The sequence below is a fragment of the Carcharhinus amblyrhynchos genome, chromosome 1 (genome assembly GCF_965287045.1).
Source record: "Carcharhinus amblyrhynchos chromosome 1, sCarAmb.v2.hapA, whole genome shotgun sequence".
In the NCBI taxonomy this organism is placed as follows: domain Eukaryota; kingdom Metazoa; phylum Chordata; class Chondrichthyes; order Carcharhiniformes; family Carcharhinidae; genus Carcharhinus; species Carcharhinus amblyrhynchos.
In genome coordinates, this window is record NC_137324.1 from 114,122,045 (window position 1) to 114,146,681 (window position 24,637).

At 39.8% G+C, this 24,637-nt stretch overlaps 1 protein-coding gene across 2 annotated transcripts in view; it reads right to left on the reverse strand.

The window, feature by feature from the left end:
- The window catches only part of fras1 (Fraser extracellular matrix complex subunit 1), a 473,019-nt gene that overhangs the window by 289,478 nt on the left and 158,904 nt on the right, over positions 1-24,637 (reverse strand). For both annotated transcript variants that reach the window (XM_080191292.1, XM_080191285.1), the window contains exons 3-6: positions 15,996-16,103; positions 8,818-8,910; positions 6,282-6,441; positions 5,343-5,476 (exon numbers count right to left, since the gene is read on the reverse strand). In XM_080191292.1, coding sequence (XP_080047418.1) covers positions 5,343-5,476; positions 6,282-6,441; positions 8,818-8,910; positions 15,996-16,103 — 495 coding nt within the window. The remainder of the gene's footprint in view (positions 1-5,342; positions 5,477-6,281; positions 6,442-8,817; positions 8,911-15,995; positions 16,104-24,637) is intronic.

Sequence of the window (24,637 nt, forward strand, 5' to 3'; positions counted from 1 at the left end):
ACTCATTTCAATATTGGTTTAAGAACAGACTGAGATGGGAATAAATATATCAGAGTTTATTGGGAATGAAAATTTATGACAGGGAAAGATTGCATGATCAACCTATATAGGAAATTCAGACCAAATTCCAAAGTGGTCTCTCTGTACACAACTAAATTGGAGAGCAGGTCTATCAAACCGACCCTACTAGGCAGATGATGTAAAATTTATAGTGCCACTGGCTTCTCCTAACTTATTAACCACTTGTGAGGGGCCAACAATTATAGGTAATAGTGGCAAGAAAACAAGCCCCTGATAAATTACTCATTGATACCTCACTCCAATTGAACATAATCACAAAGGACTTCAAAACAACTGTTTTCAACTGCTGCTGGCAACCTGTAATACCAAGATGCCACCAGAGTGTTGTGTTCAATATTTATTTATCTATAATTGTTATTTGCATTAGTCACTGTACTGTGTTATTATTATTTGTTTTATACTTGTTTCACCCTTGAATGCTTGCCACAATATACTTCTCTTGTCCAGTAACACTGGGGCAACACTGTTTCAGTCGAGCATCTTGGTTCGACTGGATCATATATTTCTTTCCCATATTATTCCCATTTGTGTTGCCTCTTGTTAAAATTTATTCCTTCCTTGGAAGGCAGCAACACTGGCAAGGTCAAAACTTGTTGACTGTCCCTAATCACGCTCAAGGAGGTGATGCTAAGCTGCCTTCATAAACTGCTGCGGCCATATGGTGCAGGTACAGACATAGTGCTTGCAGTTTGGTGCAGCTTGGCTTGGTAGACATTTCAGAGGGCAGTTCAGATTCAAGCACAATCTTGTGGGTCTGGAGTCACATGTAGGCCAGGCCAGATAATGATGGCAGATTTCCTTCCCTAAAGGACATTAGTGTAGCAGATAGGTTTTTATAACAAGCTGATACTTTCATTGCATCGTTATGGATCTAGCTTTCAATTCCAGATTTATTAATTTAAATTCCTCCAGCTGGATTGTAGATATGAACCTACAATCCATGAGAATTAGTCTGAGCCACTGAAGGACTAATCCAGTGACACTACCACTATGCCACTCTTTGCTGAGCCTGGAAGAGCACAGTGCCAACCTTTACTGATCCATCAAAATATGTCCTCCAAATAGAAAATCTTTAGTCCATTTCTTATTCAGATGTTTGCCTATCTCTATTAAAAGGAATTTAAGTAACACGGTCACAATTATTTCAAAATATTGATTATTGCATGAAAAATGAGAATATAACTTTGTTTTTTTTAAAAATGAACAAATCCCCAAAGCTAGATTTTCACTTTGTTCTGTAAGAAATGATAGCCCCTGACTTTAGATAGGAATATATCCCATTTACCTTTTCAGCTGAAATTATGTTCATGTCTGACGGGTCAGGATATTACGGTCCTGCTGAAGTCAACAGCAATTTAAACGGCTCGGCGCATTTACGGGGCAGGGGGATGCTGTGGTGGGGTTGTAAAATCCTGGGCATGGTCTTTGGAATTACAGATGAATCACATTGATGATCTCTGTTTAATTTTGTTATGGCCAGTTTTCAAAATTAGGGGATTAGTTAAGGAGCACTCATGAAACATTTATTAGATTATTATTTATTAAGCAAGAGAGTAATGAGAACTTTCCACAAAAATCTACTTTTGGTGAAGTCTCCTTTTGCTTAATAGGAAAGAATGGTTTCTTCCTTCTGCCTCCAATTAAATACCTTTTACTTCTGTTGCAGAATCATTGTCATAGTTTGAGACAGCAGGGATAACTGAGCTCACACAGCCACAACTAATGGCACTGTGGATCAGACAGGAGATCAATTTCTGTGTCCTGCAACTGCTCCTCCTTCCCTTACAATTAACATACAAGTAATCTTGGAAAACTTGAAGGGGCTTAAAAGTCAGAGCTCTACAAGTTGAATTACTCAAATGAAATAGAAATGTCTGTCCTCATTAAGAAGGAATGCGTTTCCAAATGGAATCAAGGCCTTTTTGTAAAATGGTCCAGTGAAGACTAACTAAAAAGGGATCAATAATTGAAACATGGTAAATGTACTGTAGATATAGGAAATATTGAAGCACAGAGCTTTGGGGCTCTTTTCCCTTGAAAGACGCCGACTGAGGGGGGATCTAATAGAGGTATATAAGATTATGAAGGGTATAGATAGAGTAAACAGAGGTAAGCTATTTCCTATAATAGAGACAAGTAGGACAAGGGGCCATGGACTTAAGGTGAGGGGGGAGAGGTACAACACAGATATTAGAGGGAGGTTTTTCACACAGAGGGTAGTGGGGGTATGGAATGCTCTGCCAAGTAAGGTTGTGGAAACAAACACGCTAGAGTCCTTTAGGAGTAACTTAGACAGACACATGACTGAGTTGGAGATGGGTGGATATAGGAGATCCTTTTAAATAAAGGTCATTAGCATTGGGGCGTCCCTGGTAATGTAAATGGGTATAGTATGATAATAATGTTTTTTCTCTCTTCATTCACAGGTTTTAAGTCGGTCCACCTCGTGTCCAACGAGGGGCATACACGCAATGGGTCGTACCGGGGCTGCTCTTGGTTGTTCGAGATTGGCCCAGTGCTTCATGTCGTTAGTGTGTGCCTAAACTGGACAAGATACTGGGCAAGACGACAGCTCAGTGACTATCACTGATTGCTGTGCAGACACATGGATTTGGGCCGGTGTCTGTTGGAGTTTGTGCATTCTCCCCGTGCTTGCGTGGGTTTTCTCCGGGTGCTCCGGTTTCCTCCCACACCTCAAAGATGTGCTGTTAGGCTGATTGGCAGGAATAAATTGTCCCTAGATCAGTTTCCCTCAATCCGGATGGCCATAAAACATTAGACAGGGGTCGTGGGTAGAGAGGTGGACTGGTGGTGTTGAGATGGCGGCGCAGGCTCGTTGGGCCGAAGGGCCTGTTTCCCGGGCTGATTTTGTTCTTTGTTTGATGGTATTTTGAAAGGAAAAACCTATTATTTATTTAAGCAGCTTTAATAAAGGTTAGTTTAGTTTGCAGCATTCTTTAATCAATTTATAAAGCTCTGTCTACTGACTAAAATAGTTATGTGCAAACAATTGGTATCAATTATATCATACTTATGAACACAGACATTAGGAACAAAAATAGGTCATTAACATTACGTTGGGATCTAGGACCTAAACCTAAAACCAGCATTCCCTCTGTTGGCAACATCGAACCACCTAAAACACATCTATGCATCTCAGACCTGGATTTCAAGCTACCACATGGTGCTAAACCAAAGGTACACACTCTTGATATATTGTTTGACTCTGAACCCAACTTTCTCGTTGGCATTTTTATCAGTCTCAAATGCCACTTTCTTTAACCTCCAAAGCATTATCGACCTCTGTCCTTAACTCTCCCTCTGCCATTGAAACCTTAGCCAAGCTTTTATAAACACAAGGCTAGATATCTCCAGTCATCTTCTTGTGGGCATTTTAACATTCACTCTGTAAAAGTTACAAGTCACACCAAATGCACAAGTTCAGAAATTAAGTTCATTAACCATCACCCTCACCCTTGTTGATCTTACCTGGCTCTTTGTGCATCATAGAAGCAAATTCAAGCTCCTGGTTCTCATCTGTAAGTCCTTCCATGGCATTGCTTCTCCCTGTTTCTAGAATTTCCTCCAATTATGACCCTCCTAGCTGTATGCCCTTGTATGCATAATTGTTCCAACTCCTTACATTCCACTTCTGGTTGTTGTTTCTTGAGCCACTGGGCTTCATTCCCCTGAACTCCATAGCTCAGTCAAACACCTTGTCACCTCCGTCATGGTCTTTAAAAGCTTCCTAAATGCACCTCTTGTTCTGCTACTCAATATCCACTTTTTTACCTACCATCATGGAAAACACTTTTATGATGTGTCTCTCTGCAAGTTAACAGTGCTACACAAGTGTAATGTTCAGCTTTCAAAGATCCTCTGTTAATTTTATCTACATATTAGATATTAAGAACATAGAAAATGGTTTGGAAACATATTTTTGAACTTGTTTTAAACCTAACAAGAGGAAAACAAATCAGCAGCTACATTTTAAAAATCAGATTGAGGATTTCAAGTGAAAATGAATAAGACATTTCTTGCTACAAGTTTCCCAAATTTCATGCCAGGCTAATCTTCTTCGATTGCCTATTTGAAATCTGCTAAATGCAATTAAATCTTTCAATGGTCTGTGCCAATTAGAGTCTTTGTAAAGTCATTTTCAGGTACCTCACTTACTTCATCTTGTCAATTCCTTGTCCAATAAAAACAAGTAGACACAATACACATTACAATTCAATACAGTGTCTCTCCACTAATTACCTTGCAAGCATCAATACTCCAGAGATTACAAATTTGCAGAGTTTGTAAGTAATTCAGTGTTGGGTAATTTAAACTGCTAACAGAAGATTCAGAACAAGATAGGATATAAAGGAACTTATTCAGAACAAGACAGCAATCTTTGACTTCTGCCCAAAATATATGTAAAGTTGCTGAAGGAGACACACGGAGCCAAATTTCCTTGTTCCAAATTTCCTTGTTCCAAAATGAATGTGGGAATTGGCAAAATTGAGGCTGTGGGACTGTAAATTTGAATTTTCCCCTCAAAAAGAGCCCACACATAGGCAGGAAAAGATTCAGAAGGTGTTCAGATTGTGGCATCCTGCAACATCGGAGTTGTCACTGACATGCCACAAGAAATTTGTATTTAATGACTTAGAGTATTTTCATCAGGTCAGGCAGGCTTTGAAAGTCTTTGAGAAACCCATTACACAAGAGAGTTTGGGAACACGCTGAAGAGTCACAAATATTTGGCATGCAAGTTTAAAATGATTTGCCAACTTCAATATCATTATTAGATGCTGTCTTCTATATTAGATGGGTTTTTATTACAGAGATTGATCTTAGAATCCTGTCTTGAAAAAGTAAAGTGACCTTTATCGCAAACATCATTGCACAAGTGTGAGCTGCAGTAAATAAATTTTCCCATTGGAAACAGTGGTATTGTGTGTTTAAAACTGTATACAACAACGCTTGGAACCCTCCCAACATGATCTGAGCCGGGGTTTCAATGTCCAGAATGCATTAACGTAGGGTAAAAAAACAACCACCTGCTTCACTCCTTTGATTGACAGGCTACCTCCTTTGAAATGGGAAAAATGTTCTTTTAGTTTCAAGAGACTGAAGCAACATGAGGCAGAATTAGATTAATGAGGGGTGAGGCTCAGGACATAAGAATCATGTGGAGACTAGGCTGATATCTCAAAAATGGTGACTACTTTTCATTATTTACACAAACATATTAATTACTTAAGTACACTCACCTTCTTACAGCTCACTGGTTGGCATTCTGCAACGTAGCACTGCACCTCTCCATTACTGCAGACACATTTTGAACATTCAGCCGTGTTCCAGTCTTCACCATCCCTGTACATTCTTCCCTCAAATACACATGACTCTATTCATAAAGACAATCAATACAAACAAATGAGCAACATGAGAAACAATGTGTGAAATTTGCTGTGGCCCTATCATTTTGCCCTGCACTTGAACACATTTCCATCTGAAAGGTATTAAAACCAGACTTCATTTAAATAACATTTTGTTTGCTTAGGACATCCCAATGGAGCTTCACAGTCAATTAATTAAATGGTTACTGGTGTGATGCACATAAATTGTGCAACTAATTTTCACACAGCGAGGTCCCACAAACAACAGATGAGTTGAATGGCCAATTAATTTGTATTCCATGATGTTTAGAAATGAATGCCTGCTACGAGAGTTGATGAACCTCTCTGTTCTTTAAATTGTACCATGGAATCTTTTATCTCCATCTAAACAGGTATACAGGGCTTTTTTTTTATCATCACATCCAAGAGGCGGTACTTCAAACTATATGGCATTCCCTCAGTGCCAGTGTAGATTACATGCTTAAATTCTGAGTAAGCTTTCAATTGGCAACCATCTAACTCTGTGGCAAGAGTGCTATGCAGTAAGACGAGCTGCCCCTAAACGCAGACAAAGAAAATATCACAAAGATCTCAAGTTTTCTATCCTTTTGACAACTTTCGCTGCATAAGCCTTCACATATCATAATACTTCACGTTTACACAAGAATCAAGAATGAAATAAAGTGAAACAATGTCACAATATGGCTCAGACAATGATAGGCCAAATGGCCTACTTCTGTCCTGTAAATTTTCATAGTTTCTATGCGACAGTTAACTGACAACAATCAGAGACACAAAAACTTGTTGGCTTACCTCCAGTCTTGACACATTTTGGACAGCAGTCTCCATCTGGGGTGTATGTTACTTCCCCTCTCCCACAGGAAATGGGGGGACAATATTTTGAGCCACATTCAACTTTATTGTTGATGCAGGAACACACACCACACTTTGAGGTCGTCCACTCTGTCTCATGCTGCCAAAAAAAAAAGCAGAAATCAGGAGTCACCATTAAATCTAAATTACAATAAATATCTTCACTGAAAACTTTTATCCTCATTCGGGTTTGGGATTCTCTGGTGCCATTCAAAGCAAATGGAGTTTTGGCTTTAATGCCAAATTCTCCATTCTCACTTGCAGCAGGATGGCCACGACCAAGTTTAGAAAATCCCACTCCTGGTAGCCATTAATTTGAAACTACACTTGCTGACGTTTGTACATTTAACTTCTGAGTTCCTGTCAACTTTGCGTTATTCTATTACAGTGGAAATCTCAGATATCCATACTCCAGCAATTGACTGTTCTATCATCATTTTGACATTTTCATAGATTTTGACATCAAAGTCTTTTTTTTTAATAAATTAAAGTCCAAAACAGTAATTTCCACTCAGTGTTATACACATGGCACTAATGCAGCTTTGAAATGCTTACAATGCTACAATATTATGTTATGAAAATGATTGTAAAAAATACCTGTTTCAAAAATGACAACAAATGAATCAAAAAGTAAGTAAGTGGAACACATGTTGCAAATCAGTTTTTTTTCTATTCATTGGTGGAATGTCCACAACACTGGTTGCACCAGCATTTCTTGTCCATTCCAAATTGCCCTTGAACAGAATGACTTGCTAAACCACTCCAGAGGGCATTTAATGTTGATCTGGAGTCACATGTAGGCCAGAGCAGGTAAGGATGACATATTAATGAACCAGATGGATTTTTACGACAGTGGTTTCATTGTCATCATTAAACCTTTAATTCAAATTTCACCATCTGGCATGGGATTTGAACCCAGATCTCCAGAGCGTTATTGCCCTATGTTTTGGGATTACTAGTCCAGTGATAATACTACTGTTCCACCGCCTCCCCTAACAAATAATTACATGTCAAGGAATTGCAACATTCTATAATTCCTTATTGGGATTTACATGTTGCAATACACCCATCAGCAACATTCACTTCATTATCTATGTTATCTGTTCTGTTTACCATAATGGTTTCTGCTTTACTGAGATTGCATGTGTATGTGAGATGGGGCTTCTTTTTGTCAAACAAAACAGAAAATGCTGTAAATAATCAGTCTGTACTGATGGAATGCTGCACTGTCAGGGAAGTAGCCTTTTGAATAAAAGTTATTTTCCAGCATTTTCTCTTCAGGTTTCAGCTTCTGGATAAGATGTTAAATAAGATCTCTTCAGTCTCTCAGATAAAAGATAACATGGCATGATTTCATAGAAGGGTGGGGGGTGTTCTTCCTTGTGTTCAGAAGAATAATCATGCTTGACCAATATCACTGAAACAGATTTTTCTGATCATTATTTCATTGCTGTTTGTGGAATCTTTTGAACAGACAAACTTGCTTCTGTGTTTTCTACATCTAAAAATGAATGCACTTCAAAAATAGTTAATTGGCTGCAAAGCACTTTGAAGCATCCTGAAAGGATAAAAAGTGCTGCAAAAATGCAAGTATTTCTTTAATTTTTACCCCACTGGAAAAGAAATAAAGTGACTGAATAGGGGTGTTGCAAATCCACGAGAATCTTCATATTGCTCCCCGACATCGTTGACAGGCATAAGAACAGGTACCACATGTATTGCAACACAACCCAGTTCAATCTCCCCACTGCAACAGTTATCAACATTCAGACTTGACAAACAAAATCCTTCAGCTTTGGGTCCTCCCACCATCAATTCCAACTCCCTCATCAAACATCAGATTGATTGCAAACTCGATAAACTATTTGATCCTGAGCTGAGCTCCTGACCACATAATGCCTCCTTTAAAAGGTTCTACCGCTTGAATTTTCTGGCCCGGTGTCTTCCTTAAACTAAATGATGCTGAACTCCTCAGCCAGCCATTCTCTTGTCATCTCTAAATTGGATTATTTCAATGCTCTCTTGATTAGCCCTCCAGTCTTCACACTCCATAAAGATCAGTATTCTACAGCCCACATCTTAATATGCAACAAATTATGCTAATCTATCATCTTGCAATGCCTCAAATGTAAAAGTCTCTATATGAATAGAAGTTACTGTTATTGGTGAATGTAATGACAATGGTTTGCCAATATGAAAAGAGTCACTTAGAGTTATAAAGGGAATGTTGGGACATTGCAGTATTTTTACATGAAAGCTGACAAGATTAAAGGATAAAAACAGTATTCAAGATCAGGGATGGTAATGGTAAAGAGCAACAGATCATTTTCATGTGTTGGCAAAATGTTATGAGCAGGCACAAATGCAATATTAAATATGCAAATGTTAACATCAAGTGCACATTTTAAATGTGCTCTACTGTTCACCTTGATGCTTGCTTCACCATGAACACAACTGTAAATGCGAGGCTGCTTACCCCATGAACCTGCCCCTCATATTCACAGACATTATGGGTCCTCAAGGCACATTCAGGGCAGCAATCATTTGGACTTATTTTGAAAACTTCACCCTTATAATGAGAAGAACAAAGCATGAGTTATAAAATATAATCCATATACCTAAGATAGAATGCAGCTCCAGGAATATTTTTCACAATTAGAAGACATTAGTTGTTTAACATTAATGGTATCTTCAGCAATAATTTTTAAGTTACTCCTTTTATGAAGATATAAACAAATTATCAACTACTTTTAAAGTAATGCTTTTATTACATATTCTAGATAAATTTGCTGTTCCTAATAATCTAAGAGTACAGCATGCAGGGTAATATGTTTCCTAATATTTTCATCAGGATTTCAGCAAAACATAATGCCAGCCATATAAATGTTTGTCAATCAAGTATTAAATTACATTTCCTTTCCACCCAAAAGTAAATTGTGTCAACAGAGAGCTGTTGAGCATCTTACCAGAAGGATCTTACACTTATGATTAAAGGTCAACCGTTAGCGGTGCACATTGTGTGGACAGTTTGAGGCAATAAATTACACAACTTGCGCCATACAACACTGAAGGAAATTGGCTTAAGTATAATTTTTTTGACCTCCTTGAGTGGTTTGACACCAATATATCAAATCAATCTGAGGACAGCAATCAAAACTTGCTCTGTTGTTTTCTAAAATGTTATGCCACTTGACACCAATTCAGGAAGGAGGCAGAACAAGAACACAATACTATCATTTAAAGGACTGCACACCACTGAAGGGCTGAATGGGTTCTTAACTGGAGAAGTGAAATGGCCCCTACAGCAGAGGCAAAAAGTGAGCATTTAATTTATCCAAGGCTGATGTGGAAGTGCTTTAGTCTCAGATTAAACAATAAAATGATGCCTGTTGGAGACCCAGGGAGCAAGTCATCACGAGCAGTGTAGAAGGAGATAATGACAGCTGTGAGCGGGACTTCAATAATTCCAAGGAACCCTTTATAGTGTCAGATGAAGTTTAACTCACAAAGTTAGTACAGTAAGAATGTTGTCAGATAAATAACAGCACAGCTTCAAGAATAACAGATACTCTCTGGCACAATAGTCAACCAGTGCCTTTTCCCTTTAGGGTATGATAATGGCACCATGTTCCTTTTCTCAGCAACAAAGTCACCGGACAGCACTCATGTCATTCTCTCACATTCCAGCATACTAGGCCCTTGCTCCCTTTCACCTATCATGATGACCACCCATTTCCAAAACCCTGACTGATTGTGATTACAGGATCTGGGATCCTGCAATTAAATGCAGGAATGCCAGAAACTGTTAAAGCACAGAGGGAAAGTGCACAGGTCCAACATTAAAATCATATAAAGGAGAAACAACTGCAACCATTGGCTTTGGTGCCAAAACCCAGGATCTGTTTACGGGCTCAGGTTGAATGGCCACAATCTGGGTACTGAAATAGATCACTGAACTTAATAGGGTGAGTCAAACTGCAGTGGGGAATGATCTGTGATAGAATAAATTGAGTGCATAAAATAACCAACTTATAAATGGGAAATTGCCTGAACTTATAAGAGGTAAATCAGTTTAATTTTGACAAGAAGGTGGTATTGGAAATAAAGCCTGTACTGCGTAAATGTTATCTGTGGTAATCCTCATGTTCACATGTAAAGTTTGTTGATTCAATGTATGTAAATGCTAATATGTTGGGAGTTAATCTTTCTGAAAAGCTCAGGGCTCTGGAGAGTGTCAATGACTTTACAACAGATGACAGGAGTTTTTCTAGTAGTTATTATAAGAGTTAAAATGCTCAAAGGGGGAAAAAATGAACCATTTGTGTAAATTATGTTATTCATAAATAAATTGATAAAATAGACAGAATGATGGAAGAGTTTACATTGTGTTAATTGGGTCAAAGACAAACATAGCATGTGTGTACCAGGTGATAGATTGAGCTGTGACTATGCAAGTTTAAATCTAAAAATGGTAACTGTGACAAAAATGTGCTTATTATTCAAAATTGGATCATTTTTAAATGACGAATATTTTGGAGAGTTAAACCTACCTCTTCAGCACTTTTTGGGTGCATGACCCTCCAAAATCCAAATTTGAATGTTATTTCCTTTTGCATTTGTATCAATGATTTATTATTGTCCTGTGCATAATTCTGAACCTAAAATGATGTTTAGAGTATGTCATTATTTGTATTTGTAGCATATTGTTGTCTGTAACTTCTGGAATATCAATATGCTGTGGGGATGTATTATTACTGTGCATGCCAATGTCTGAGCCTTGCTTGACTATTGGGTGACTGGGGATTTCCTGACAGACACTGGTCCTGAGTTTGTGATCTGTCATGCTTCGCGTTCAGGATGGAAGGGAGATATGTGAACTGAACCTCCAATGTCTACAGACATGGTCAATACTCAGAGATGGGTGTGGCAGCACCTGACTGGACTCTTATCGATGAGGGGGATGAAGTCCTGATTGATTAATTGGCAATGACCAATCAAGAACGAGTTACAGTGAGGGTGACCATTGCCAGCAACGACCAGCAGTTGGAGAGCCACCACACCCGAGAAGGAAGGAAGGAAAACCAGAATGCCAAGCCAGGCCAAAGAAGTATAATACGCAAAGGACAACCGAGACCAATGCACAGATAAAGGCCAGTGTTTGCTTGGGTACTTGCCAGCCACGCATGGTTAAGTCAAGCTCTTGTATTGGACTTGAATTTTGGTATTTTCCTGTAAGATAACTTATTGTTGGTTGAGTAGGTGCTTATTGATTGTGTGGGTACAAAGAATCCCAAGTTGTCTTTTGTTTTTTAACTGGGGGTCCATATGCTGGTAACATTTGGCTTTGGATTGGTCATGGGGCCATGCTTGGGCCTGGCCCAGACCAAAAGGAGGGAGTGAAGTAGGGAAAAGGTGAATGTATTTTTGTACCTGAAGGGAAAGGGTTAATGGATTTTGCACCTAGAATATGTCACAAACATAACCCTTCATCATGGCTGATCTTCCCAGGCTTATATTGATCCTGGCATTACTGTAAGTTATTTGTTCACAGCTTACATGCTTTAATTCTCATTTTTATAAAGACAGATAGTTTAATGTGGCTGTTATTTTGTAGACTTTGTAAATCTTACCTATTTGTGTTAGTAGTCATCGTTACACAGATGGTAGTTTACGATACCGGCTTTTGACAGCTGCTGATGGCAGATCACGATGCTGGCTTTTACCAGGAAAAGTCCTGCTGGGACAGCCAGGATCGCATAAGTAACTTCAAAGACAGGGATGCCGGTACTGCTGCGGAAGAGAATCCTGTGTCCTGACTGCAGGACTGTAATTCCCAATTAACTCTGGGGCTGCATCATGACCCAGGAAGGAAGAAATGGAGGTCTGGCAGGAATTGGAACTTTGAATTGTGATTCCTGCTGGAGCTCATAATGTATAAATGCCCACTTGTGTTTGTGTTCTATGAGAAGTCTGGAAATCCATTGTAAGGAACCAGTTTCTCCCAAAGTTCTGGAATAAGGCGCCAGAGTTTTGTAATAAAAACCACTGTATTTTCACTCACTGTCTCAGAGGTATTATTTTACCTACAACAGCTTCACCTCTAGTCAGGCAGTTGGGAATGGGGATGTGGGAGCCCTAGTGCATACCTTTATTTATTTCACATTTCTGTGCATGTTTCAATCTTCCACCACCTGCTATATAGTTGATGACTAAAATAAAATGTGGCTTTAGTGGGACAAAGTTAACAGTCCTGTCTTTTTCTCCAGAGAATGCAAGCCAGGAAGCAACCATGAAAAGCAAAATATTACAGTCTTTTCCATGCAGCATTCTCAGTTACTCAAGGATCATTCAACCACAATTAATGCCACGATTTTAATTTGGGACAACACTAGGAGGCAGGTTCCAAGTCTATCTCAGCTAGAACAGGGCTCAAGTCTTGTGCTGTCGACGTTATTCTGAACCACACGCTACCTACCTAACCAACTGAGCTAATCAGCACCTATACTTTTCTCTACCTCTCGCAAGTTATTGGCCATTCACACACCCTGGGCTAGATTTAATGGCAGCAGTGGTGACTCCATCCAATGGCCAGAAAGATGTTTGAGGAAGCCACAACAAAATTCATGCTCATTAGGTAATTAACTATTTGGCATTCAGGCTTCCATCCCTTTAAGTGTGAAGATTCCAAAGGCTTCAAAAACTGCCAGCCAATCAGGTGGCCAACAATTCTTCAGTCCTAAAAGCAGTGCCACATCTGGTACTGCAGCAAACCCAGACTAGCAATATGGAGGAAAGCTGGCAAGCAAGGTTAAATGGGTCAGGCTCACCAGGACCAGTGTTTTGCAACACGCATCTGAGATGTCAGATCCTCAAGATAGCAGCTGGAAGGAGCGTCAGACTATAGCAGGAAATGCTTGTGAACACAAAATGTGAACATCAACAAAGTGAATATTTCTATAAATAGCTGCAATTAAATCAATGAAATACTTGATGGAAAGATACTTGGAAAGGTGCTTGGTTCTCCTGTAAGAAAATGGAGAACTGGTAATGTGCCAATTTTGTGGCTAAGAACTAGGATGTCATGGTTAACTGTGAGGAACAAGGATTTTATTCCGACCACTGGGAGATTATTGAGAAGTTGCAGCTCTTTGATGGGCTGAGACTTCCGGGTAAACATGAATCTGATTCTTTCTGTCGCTGAATTAGATTATCAGCATTACCATTATTGGGCTCTGACATTTCCAGCATATTTACGATCAGAACATTCTGACTTGTAAAAATAGGAAGCACAAAACATACTGGCACAAATTGTCAGACAGCACTAAGTGCATCCAAAAAAGCACCCAACAGTTTGCTCAATTCGTGACTGTATCTGTATGCATGCTTTATTATAGGGCTTTTCTTCAATACTAGGGACCTTAAAAGTAAGGCACCATAGGCAATCATCATGAGTATCCCTCATCACCCAACAGCCAGGCTCTTGAAATAGTGCTGAGACACTTGACGAACATAGGATAGAAGCATCACAACAGCTTCCAGCGTGCTGTGAATTCACATGAAAGAAGTTTTGTCTGACATTCCAGGTGGTCTGCACACTTAGAGGTTCATATAAATAAGAGAATTTTGGGCCACAATGTCAAATTGATGCAACTAATAACTTCCACAACTCTGGAGAGCCCGTAATTTCAAAAATTTGTTTTGTCCTTTAAATTATTTCCACGACTTCTGTTGTAGTAATGTTTACAAATCTGGATGTCTCTATTGTCTACATCAATATCCAGATTCTTATTGTATACAGAGAACAGAAATCTGTGCAACATTATTATCTAGTTTTAACCATTCTGAACTGTTACTGAGGTATGCAGGATAAAAACTGATATGGAAGGGGCCATCTGGAATAGTACATGAAGATAAACAGTGAGAGATTGCAAATGGACATGGTTCAGACAAGTAAAAGGTAAACTTGTGGACAGTATGAGGGGTTTCTTCTTCACTGAGACTGAGCAACACTTGGAATAAACTGCGGACAGAGTAGTGCAAGAAACAAAACACAAGATTGTTTAAGAAATAATCAGATTCAGTCATGGGAGATTGTGTCTAGAAACACATGAGGCAGGTGAAAGACATGCTTATATCATCTGTTTCTGTAGCTGATCTTTCTTGGAACAGATTGCTAGCCTGAAGTCAGAAGCTATAGCTTGAGGGACACCATTCCACATCCAGCATAGCTGATCAGGGGACTCTCCTACTCATTTTGCTTGCCACTGGTGTATTGGAAGAGTTTGCAGGTTGACAATCAACTGGTTTGGCCAAATTATGAATGTGCCTTCAGTGGCTGAAATTTCCTAGCATGAGTTTCAAACTTGGATCTTCTCGCTCAGAGGCAAGAATACCACCCACATTGCCACAAGACACTGCGGCATTGCTTTGGATCGATAAATTAACATGGTCCAAATGGTCGGGATCTTATGATATAAAATAGGAAGTGCACAGGCAACTCCTTGTTCTCTTTGCATTTTCACAAGAAAAATAAAATATATATCTGTCAACTATGCCTTATTCTCAATACCACACATGAAGACCTCAAATCTCTATTTTTCAAGTGTGTGGGTGGTGACACATTGTTTCTTACTTCGCCTCAAGGCACTGATTCAGTTCACTGGGTTGGCAGCTTCACTCTGCTGAATAAACATTAGTTTCTTGCCAGCATGGATTTTCACTTTCGTGCAGGAAATTCCATGCAGGTGAGTGAACGGCATGGCCCAAACACTGCATTTGTTTAATCCATCTTGGACAAGCAGTTCCAATCGAAAAATTCTGTGACCGTTGCCACAACCTTGTCTCATGTGGAATAACCATGACTGGCAAGACTCTGTTGTGGAATTTTATCCACTATCCTGCTCAAAATTTATGTCAAAATGCTAGTTTTCCTTCCAGGTGACAATGGCAATTTGCATAGGGCCAAGTCAGAGGAAGCTCCCTCATCAGTAAACATGGCGTCTGACAGAGTGAGTGGTGATCGGAAGGTGGGGTGTGCGCAGTGAGGCTGGGAGAGGAGATGGTGAGGGGTGAGGGTAGGGGCCATTCCAAAACTGAGAAATTCTTTAGCTCCTTCCTGCCTATCATCCAGGGATTTGGACACCACAGAAGAACCCACCATATACATCAGCTTTAAGATGAAAGAATTGCCCTACCTGGAGTCTTGGCCTGGATCTTCAACTGGGCTCCCCTTAAAATCGCAGACACTACCCTGATAGATCAATCTTTAGCACCAGTAACCCAACTGAGTTCCTACGCAGCTCACTGGCAGCAGATTGCACATCCATTTTGTCCAGCCGGTGTCCAGGATATAACTAAAAGACCACTGGCAACCAAAGTTCTGGTAACAAAGTGCCCCTGCCATGATCTCAGATCATCGGTTATGTTAAGAATGGAGATCAATGGCTCCTGCTCCTTTTCCTTAGGGGTGTAAATTTTCAGTTCTCAACAGACATAAATGATTCTAAGTGAAACACAATTATTCAGGTATACTGTACATTTTCAATGATCTTATAAACCTGCAAAACATAGTCCATGAACTAACGTCTTTAAATTAGATTCACATTACTCACCTTCCATGTCAAAGGTATTAACAATACATAACTACATAATTACCTTCTGAAAATCACACTGAGGATTTTGACACTGGGTAACCGTGCAGAGGACAATATCACTGTGGCAGCTGCAATCTTGGCAAGAGTCTGGCTTCCAAACAGTATTATTCTGTAGAAAAGGGCAGAAAAGATAGACATTTAAGACATGTCAATATTCCCAGATTGAATTCTACAGTTTTGACTACTTTGTGGATTTAGATTTCATCAAGCTCACCACACTCTACACATTTGACAGTCGGCATTTTGGGAGCCAGTCCATACATGCACAAAGAGGACCAAGCAATTCTCTCATGAATGCCACTTCTACCCTACTGCTTACGTGGTTTTAAGTGATTCCATCTCTGCAGATTGTCAGCAGACATTCTTGAAAAACACTAATTCTCACCATGGTCATTTCAGAAGCTCAGAGAAACAATAGAGCACAAAGGCGAGGTGGAAGAGGGATGAGAAGGGTAATGGGAATGGAAGGGGCAAAGTCAAAAGAGAGAACCTAGGAATGACTCCTTCGGAGTGACGAGGGGAGAATCAGGAAGAACTATTTAAAAGGAGAAATGAAAGGCAAAATAAGAGCAGCAACATGGGAAGGAAAATGCAAGGGTGAGGGGAATTGAAAACAATCAGGGACCAAAATGATTTATGAGATTGGAAAGACAGTGTGAAAAATAAAAAATTACATTTGGTGAGACTAGGAAAGGAGCATGAATGTTCTATAAATTTAATGGTGTAAATCTACAGGATTTTGTGTGTTATAAATTCACAAGATTTTGGGTATTCGTTGGGCTGATTACTGTAACCAGTACACAGCAAATGTCAGTGGTTAAAAATAATGCAAGTATAATCCTGAGATGGACGGATAACAATCATAAGATGTGATATTGAGACAACGACTGGTGTGCCCTCATTTAAACCACTGCATGCATTTCTAGTCACTTTATTACAAGATGGACATTATGATTCTGGAAACGATGCACAAAAGAGCTACACATCTGACACTTGGCATTACACACACTCGATTCTACTAATCGCCAACTATAATTTCCACAGAAACCCCAGAGAAGCGCCATCTACACCGTTTCTTCAAAGTCTGCAATAAAGTTATTGGAATATCCACTGCGGAAATTCCAGCTAAAGAAACGATGCAAGACTGAAAAGCAACCTTACTGTGGTATTCAAGATCCTTAAGAATAATGTTGTCAAAACTTCTAATTTCTTCACCCATGGGTTTTAGGAATAATTATTTTAGGTTGATGTGAGAAGATACTGAATCAACTGAGTGATACATTGACTTTTAAAACCAAGCTACAAATGTGCAATAGTCCACCTACTGCAGACACAAGCCACAAACATAAATTGCTGACATAAATTGCCGAGGTGGGTACAGCCAATCAGAAGGTTGTAATTCAGAGTTGCTGAGCCAATGGGGGACAAAGAAGGGTTAGGGTTAAGGTGAAGGTTAGGGTTGCCAAAAATAAATGTAAATAAGGCTCGACTTTTCAAAGCAAGCACTCTCACCTTTTTGAATGTAGTTATCTTGTTTGAAGCAATAAAATTCGATCCAAACTTACTGCCAGACTTTGTCTCTTATTGAAAATATGAGAACCCAACAGTTGATGATTGAAGATTTAAATATAAGATAATGGAAGCACTTAGGTTCCGGAGGCTGGTAAACAAATTTAAAATAATTGCAAAAAAGGATGGCCTGTTTTTGTTTAACAAGGTCAGAGCTGCAAGTGGTAAAATAGTGAACAATGAGTGAGCACTTTCTGAGACTTGTGGAGATGTTAAAATAAACACAGTCCTCCTCATAAAGGAGTTAAGTTATTTGTATGATTTCCCACTACAAGGCCAAGTTTGGGAACATGAGATAATGAGTTTGAACGTTTTACTCTATTTTGAACAATCTGCAACATTTGGGTGATTGCTGTTATAAAAATGTTAGGGTGGAGGGGTAAAGAGCTGTATGACATCTCTGCAATAAACTGCTTTTTCTTTGCATTGTATTACTTTTTGGATACAGGGAATTTTCTTTGTATTTTGGATTAATCCCAATAAAATTGATCTTATATGTACAAAAAAAATCTCTATCTGGGTCATCACAATGGTACCATGTTGCTGAGGAGATAAATTGCTGGGAGGTGTTTTTCTTGGTTTGGGGTTTAATCTAGCTGTTTTCTCATTGGCAGTTGCAGTCAGAAACTGGTAGCAACTTTGAAAAGCAGAGAGAGAAATCTGCCAGGTGCTGTAGACAAGAAGCAATGGACAATAAGAATTCAGGATGTTTTTTGATTTTGGAATCACTGGGCATGACTGCAGCAATGCCTATATCTGAGCTGAGGTGTCCATAATCATGAGGTGCTTAAGGAGAATTGGAAATTCACCTAACTTGATGCTAATGGAAACACCTCAAGAAGCATCATACCTAGGGGAACAGTGAGAACAAGGAAGGAAATCCAAGTGAATCCCTAAGTGATGTACAAAACTGGTTTGGTCCCAGGAAAAGTGAAGAAGTCCTCAACATTCTGTAAAACACAGGGTAACTATAGGGTGGAAATAAAAGTAGAACACAAAGTGGCCTGTCAAGATTTTTGGGTTTAAAATCGAAGGCCTCGATTTTACCATCAAGTTGCACCTATTTTTGGGCATGAAAAATTGGTAAAATCAGGCATGAGGCGAGTAGTGCAATCCGCACCCGCCTCTGTGCCGGTTCCCCCTTTATCAAGGCCCAAAAACGGCTGCATGCATTTAAATTGACTTAATGGGCTGCACGTCCAACTTTACCAGCACTTCCCCCTTTGCCACTGTGTTCGCCCATCCAGAATTGGCACAAAACAGACATGCCACATCTAATGTCACTCTGCCTGAGACTGGGGGAGAGGGGGAAGAGGGCTCCACTGCCACTGTGCCTGAGATCGGTGAGGGGGAAAAAGGGAGAGGAGAGGACCAATAATGCTGTGGGGATGGGGCAATGTGTGGGGGTGAGGGGGAGGCATTATCCAGCCTAGGAAGGATGTGGCAGAGGAGCAGCATTCTATCTTTTTTTTCTGCCCATGCGCAGTTGTTTCAGATTCATTAAGCCCTGCCTACAGGCTTGTGCAGCGTGATTCAGACTCGCTGCTATTTTTGCAGGCAGTGTGTGTATGGGGGTGCTGGAGAATGGGTCTAGAAGTCAGATCTGAAACACTCCCAGTTTCAAAACTGCCTAGCACTTAGAACCAAAATTGTAAAATAGGGCCCAAAGCGTCTACAAAGGGATTTAGATAGCTGAAGTAAAAAAATTGGCAGATGAAGTAATGTACTTTGGCAGGGAGGATAGAAAAGCAGCATATGAGCGAGAGTAGGCAATTCAGCTCTTCAAGCCTGCTCCGTCATTCCATATGATCATAGTTGATCTCCATCTTATCCAAACTCCACTTCCCAATAGTCCTTTATCCCGCTTTTGATTGGATTTTATCTAACTCTTCCTTGTATCCATTGGTTGATTCTGCAAACATTGCCGTCTGGGGGTGAGTTCCATGGATTCACAATCCTTTGTGAGAAGTAGCTTTCCCTTAACGCTGTCTTGAACCTCCCTCCCCACTTACTCCACAATATGGCCTCTTGTCCTGGACTGTCCTGGAAAGGGGAACATTTGGTTAACATTTACTTTATCAATCCAGTTGCCCTTTGCCCTTTTATTTTCCAGCCAAAATGGATAACCTCGCATTTATCCACATTAAGCTCCACCTGCCAGATTCTGGCCGATTCCCCAAGCCTGCCAATATTCATTTGTAAACTTTTTATCACCTCATCACAGCCTGCTTTTACATTTATTTTCATGTCATCAGCAAATTTTGCTATGTTACCTGTCATTGCTTTTAAATCATTGATATAGATTGTAAATAGTTGTGGTCTGAGAACTGAACCATGTGGGACCCCACTAATTAGAGACCGCCAACTGGAGAAGAACTCATTTATCCCAACCCTCTGCTTTCTATCAGTCAGCTAATCCACACTCCGAGCCACTAATGTACCCCCAACCCCTTGTGATCTCACCTTCTGGATCAGTCTTGTGTGGCATCTTATCAAATGCCTTCTGAAAGTCCAGGTAGATCACCTTCGCAGGATCCCCATTCTCTACTTTGCTGGTTACACCCTCAAAGAACTCCAGCAGGTTTGTCAAACAAGACTTGCCCTTCATAAAATCACGCTGACATTGATGAATTGAGCTTTGCTTTTCCAGATGTTCCTTAATGAGTAACTCCAGCAACTTTCCCACCATTGAGGTCAAGGCGACTGGTCTACAGTTTCCCACTTCTTGCCTCTCTCCTTTCTTGAATAAGGGCGTCACATTAGCATGTTTCAGGTCTACGATACCTTTCCAGAATCCAGAGAATTTTGGAATATCATAACTAATGCATCCACTATCTCTGCGGTCACTTCCTTGAACACCCTAGGGCCATCAAGTCCCGAGGACATATCTATTTTTAAACCTTTTAGTTTACTAAGTACCTGCTCTCTGGTTATAGTAATTTCACCAAGTTCCACTATTAACTGCAGTTTTGGGATAGAATTATTATGTTCCACTGTGAAGACAGAGACAAAGTATTCGTTTGGTGCCTCTGCCATCTCCAAGTTTCCCATTATTACCGCATCATTTCCATCCTCTAAAGAGCCAACATCTACTATCACTATTGTCTTCCTCTTAAAATACTTATAGAAACCTTTGGTGTCCATGTTTATGTTTTCAGCTAGCTTTCTTTCAGAGTCCATTTTAGCATTTTTGATATTGTATATAGCTACCTTTTGTTGGCGTTTGAAGTTCTCCCAATCCTCTATGTTGCCACTAACTTTGGCAGTATTGCATGCTCTTGTCTTTTTTTCCCCTCATGTTATCCTTGATTTCCTTATTAAGCTAATTAAGGATGATTTTTCACCCTTTTGGCAATTCCTCTTTCTCTCAGGAATGTACCTTAGTTTGGATATCTTTAATATCTCCCTCAACAACTGCCATTTTTCTTCTGCAGCCCTTCCCTTTCATATTCTTGCCCAATCCACTTGGGCCAATTCTTTCTTGAGGCTTGTGTAATTACCCTTGCTTAATGTTCAGACTCGAGTAGGTGATTCTGTTCTCTCACTTCCAATCTGAATTTGAAATTCTAACATGCTGTGATCACTCTAAGTGGATCCTTAACTACAAGGCCATTAATCAATCCTTCCTCATTAGATAATATCAGGTCTAAAGTAGCCAGTTCTCTGGTTGGCTCCATAACATGCTGCTCTAAGAAACAGTCCTTCATACACTCTATGAACCCTTTCCTCATGGCTATCCTTGCCAGGTTGGTTTATCCAGACAGTATACATTTTAAAGTCACCCATAATTACCATTGTGCCTATTTCACAAGACCTCCTCATTTCCTGACTTATGCTATGTCCTACTTCAAAAGGACTGTTCGGGGACCTGTAAATTACTCCTGCAATATTTTTCTTTCCTTGCTTCTTATTTCTACCCAGACTGACTCATCATTTTGGTCTCCGGTACAATATCATTTCTGAATACAACTTTGATGTCATCCTTAACCAATAGAGCAACTCTACCTCCTATTCTGTCCTTCCAGAATACTGAATATCCCTGGACATTCAACACCCAGTCTGATTCTCTTGTAGCCATGTTTCAGTAATCCCCACAGGTCATACCCATTTGCCACTATTCGTGCTGTCACCTCATCAACTTTATTTTGAATACTGGGTGTATTTAGATATAAGGTCTTTAAATAAGTCTGACTGATTTGTCTTTCTTTCTCTCCATCCTTATTTGTTAATGCCTGATAACATCAAGCCTTTTCTCTAATACTGACTCCAGATTTCAGTGTACATTTTGGCTTTTTTATATTTCCTCCTTCCTGCAACATCGTTTTTCGACTGACTATTTAATCCGTTGACTTCCACCTTCTGCTCAATTGCTGTCATGCCCCTTTGGATCCCACCCAAACATGAAACGTTGTAGCATCCAAAGATGTGCAGGTTAGGTTGATTGGCCATGGTAAATTGTCCCTTAGCGTCCCAAGATTTATAAGGTAGAGGAATTAGTGGGGTAAACATGAAGGGTCACAGGGATAGGGTCTGGATAAGATGATCTGCTGGAGAATTGGTGTAGACTCAATGGGAGAATGGCCTCTGTCTGCACTGTAGGAATTCTATGATTATTCAAATAGCTAATAACTGGGAGCTTGAATCATAGGAGCAGGACTCAACTATCAAAAACAACAGGTAGTTAGCTTGAAAACCAGACTGATGGACTCATACATTGACCCTTCACAGTGACTGAAAGACAGGACTATCATCACTGATTTTGGACAGCATCATAAACTAAAAGTGGCACATAAGTCTCAACTAAAGCAAGAAATTCGATTACTGACTTGAATTCTGTCCAGTGTACTTCTCTTAATAATGTATGATATCAATTTCACAAAGTATTTATTCCTTTACTAGGTAATATATTTGCAATGTCAGCAGCCGTCCAAGAAACTGTAAACCATGAGCATGCTTCGCGCTGTTGATTCACTTTCACATCGAAAACTTTAGTCTCTGTGACAAATATCATTATTATTAAAGAAATTTAGGGGGCGCAAGTTTTTAAAAAAATCTAATTACAGATTTAACTTGATCCAATAGTTGAACCAATTTTCTCTTTCACATGATGCTTGACTTGGTTTATATTTCTTCCAGATTTCTAGCATTTACAATAACTTCATTAGTCTTTGAAATTGAACTTTCTATTACCAAGGGTACTTATTTTGAGCATAAGAACACAAAAAGCATGAATGAGCCATACAGCCCCTTGAGCATGCTTCACCATTCAATATGAATATGGCTGATATTTGGCCTCAACTCCACTTTCACACCTGCTCCCCATTTCCCTTGATTCCATGAGAGACCAAACATCTGTCTACCTCAACCTCATATTCAACGATGGAGTATCTGGGCCACAGAATATCAAGGATTCACAATGCTCTGAATAAAGAAACCTCTCCTCATCTCACTTTTAAAAGATTGGCCCTTTATCCTGAGACTGTGCCCCATATCATTTATTCCCCTCCAGGAAAACAATCTCTCAATGTCTACCCAATCAAGCCCCTTCTGAATCTTGTATGTCCAGAGGTTAAAGGCCCAATTTACACAGTCTCTCACCACACAGCAACCTTCTCAGTCTAAGAATAAATTGAGCAAACCTCCAATACTAATATAACTTCCCTTAAATAAAAAAGGCCAAAATACTGCACACAATATTCTGTGTCGCAGTCTCATTAAAGCCCTGGATGATCTTCCTCCTTCCTGTACTACAATCCTCTAGCAGTAACAGCCAACATGACATTTTCTTTCCTAATTGCTTCCTGTTTCCTCTATTTTAGCTTTTTGTGTTCCTTGCATGATTAAACCAATGTCTCTCTGAACATTAACATTTAAAAGTTTCATAATTTGAAAAATAATTGTTCTCATTACCAAAGTGAACGACCTCACACTTCCCCCATTATACCCATCTACCACCATGTTGCCCACTCACCTAACCTGTCTATGGATGGGATTTTATGGCCTCACTCATCCCCAAACAGTAAAATTTCACCTGAGGTCAGAAGAACAAGGAGCAGGATTAGGCCATCCAGCCCTTTGAGCCTGTTCTGTCATTCAATAAGATGATAGCTGATCTTTTCGTGGACTCAGCTCCACTTACCCACCCACTCACCACAACCTCTAATTCCTTTATTGTTCAAACATTTACTTATCCTTGTCTTAAAAATATTCAATGAGGTAGCCTCAACTGCTTCACTGGGTAGGGAATTCCAAGATTCACAACCCGTTGTGTGAAGAAGTTCCTCCTCAACTCAGTCTTAAATCTGCTTCTTATTTTGAGGCCATGCCCCCTATTTCTAGTTTCAGCTGCCAGTGGAAACAACTTCCCTGCTTCTATCTTATCTATTCCCTTCATAATCTTACATGATTCAATAAGATCTCCCCTCATTCTTCTGAATTCCAATGAGTATAATTCTAGTCTACTCAGTCTCTCCTCATAAGCCAACCCTCTCAACTCTGGAATCAACCTAGTGAATCTCCTCTGCACCCCCTCCAATGCCAATATATCCTTTCTCAAGGAGACCAAAACTGTACACAGTACGCCAGGTGTGGTCTCACCAGCACCTTATGCTGCTGCAACATAACCTCGCTGTTTTTAAACTCCATCCCTCTAGCAGTGAAGGACAAAATTCCATTTGCCTTCTTAATTATCTGCTGCACTTGCAAACCAATTCCTTGTGATTCTTGCACAAGGACACCCAGGTCCCTCTGCACAGCTACATGCTGCAATTTTTTACCATTTAAATAATAGTCCATTTTTTTGTTATTCTTTCCAAAGTGGATGACCTCACATTTACCAATATTGCCCTCCATCTGCCAGACCCTCACCTTATTTAGGCTATCTGTATCCCTTTGCAGACTTTCAGCATCCTCTGCGCACTTTGCTCTGCCATTCATCTTAGTGTCATCTGCGAATTTTAACACATTACATTTGGTTCCCAAATCATCTGTATAAATCGTAAATTACTGCAGTCCCACACTGATTCCTGAGGCACACCACTAGTCACTGATTGCCAACCAGAAGAACACCCATTT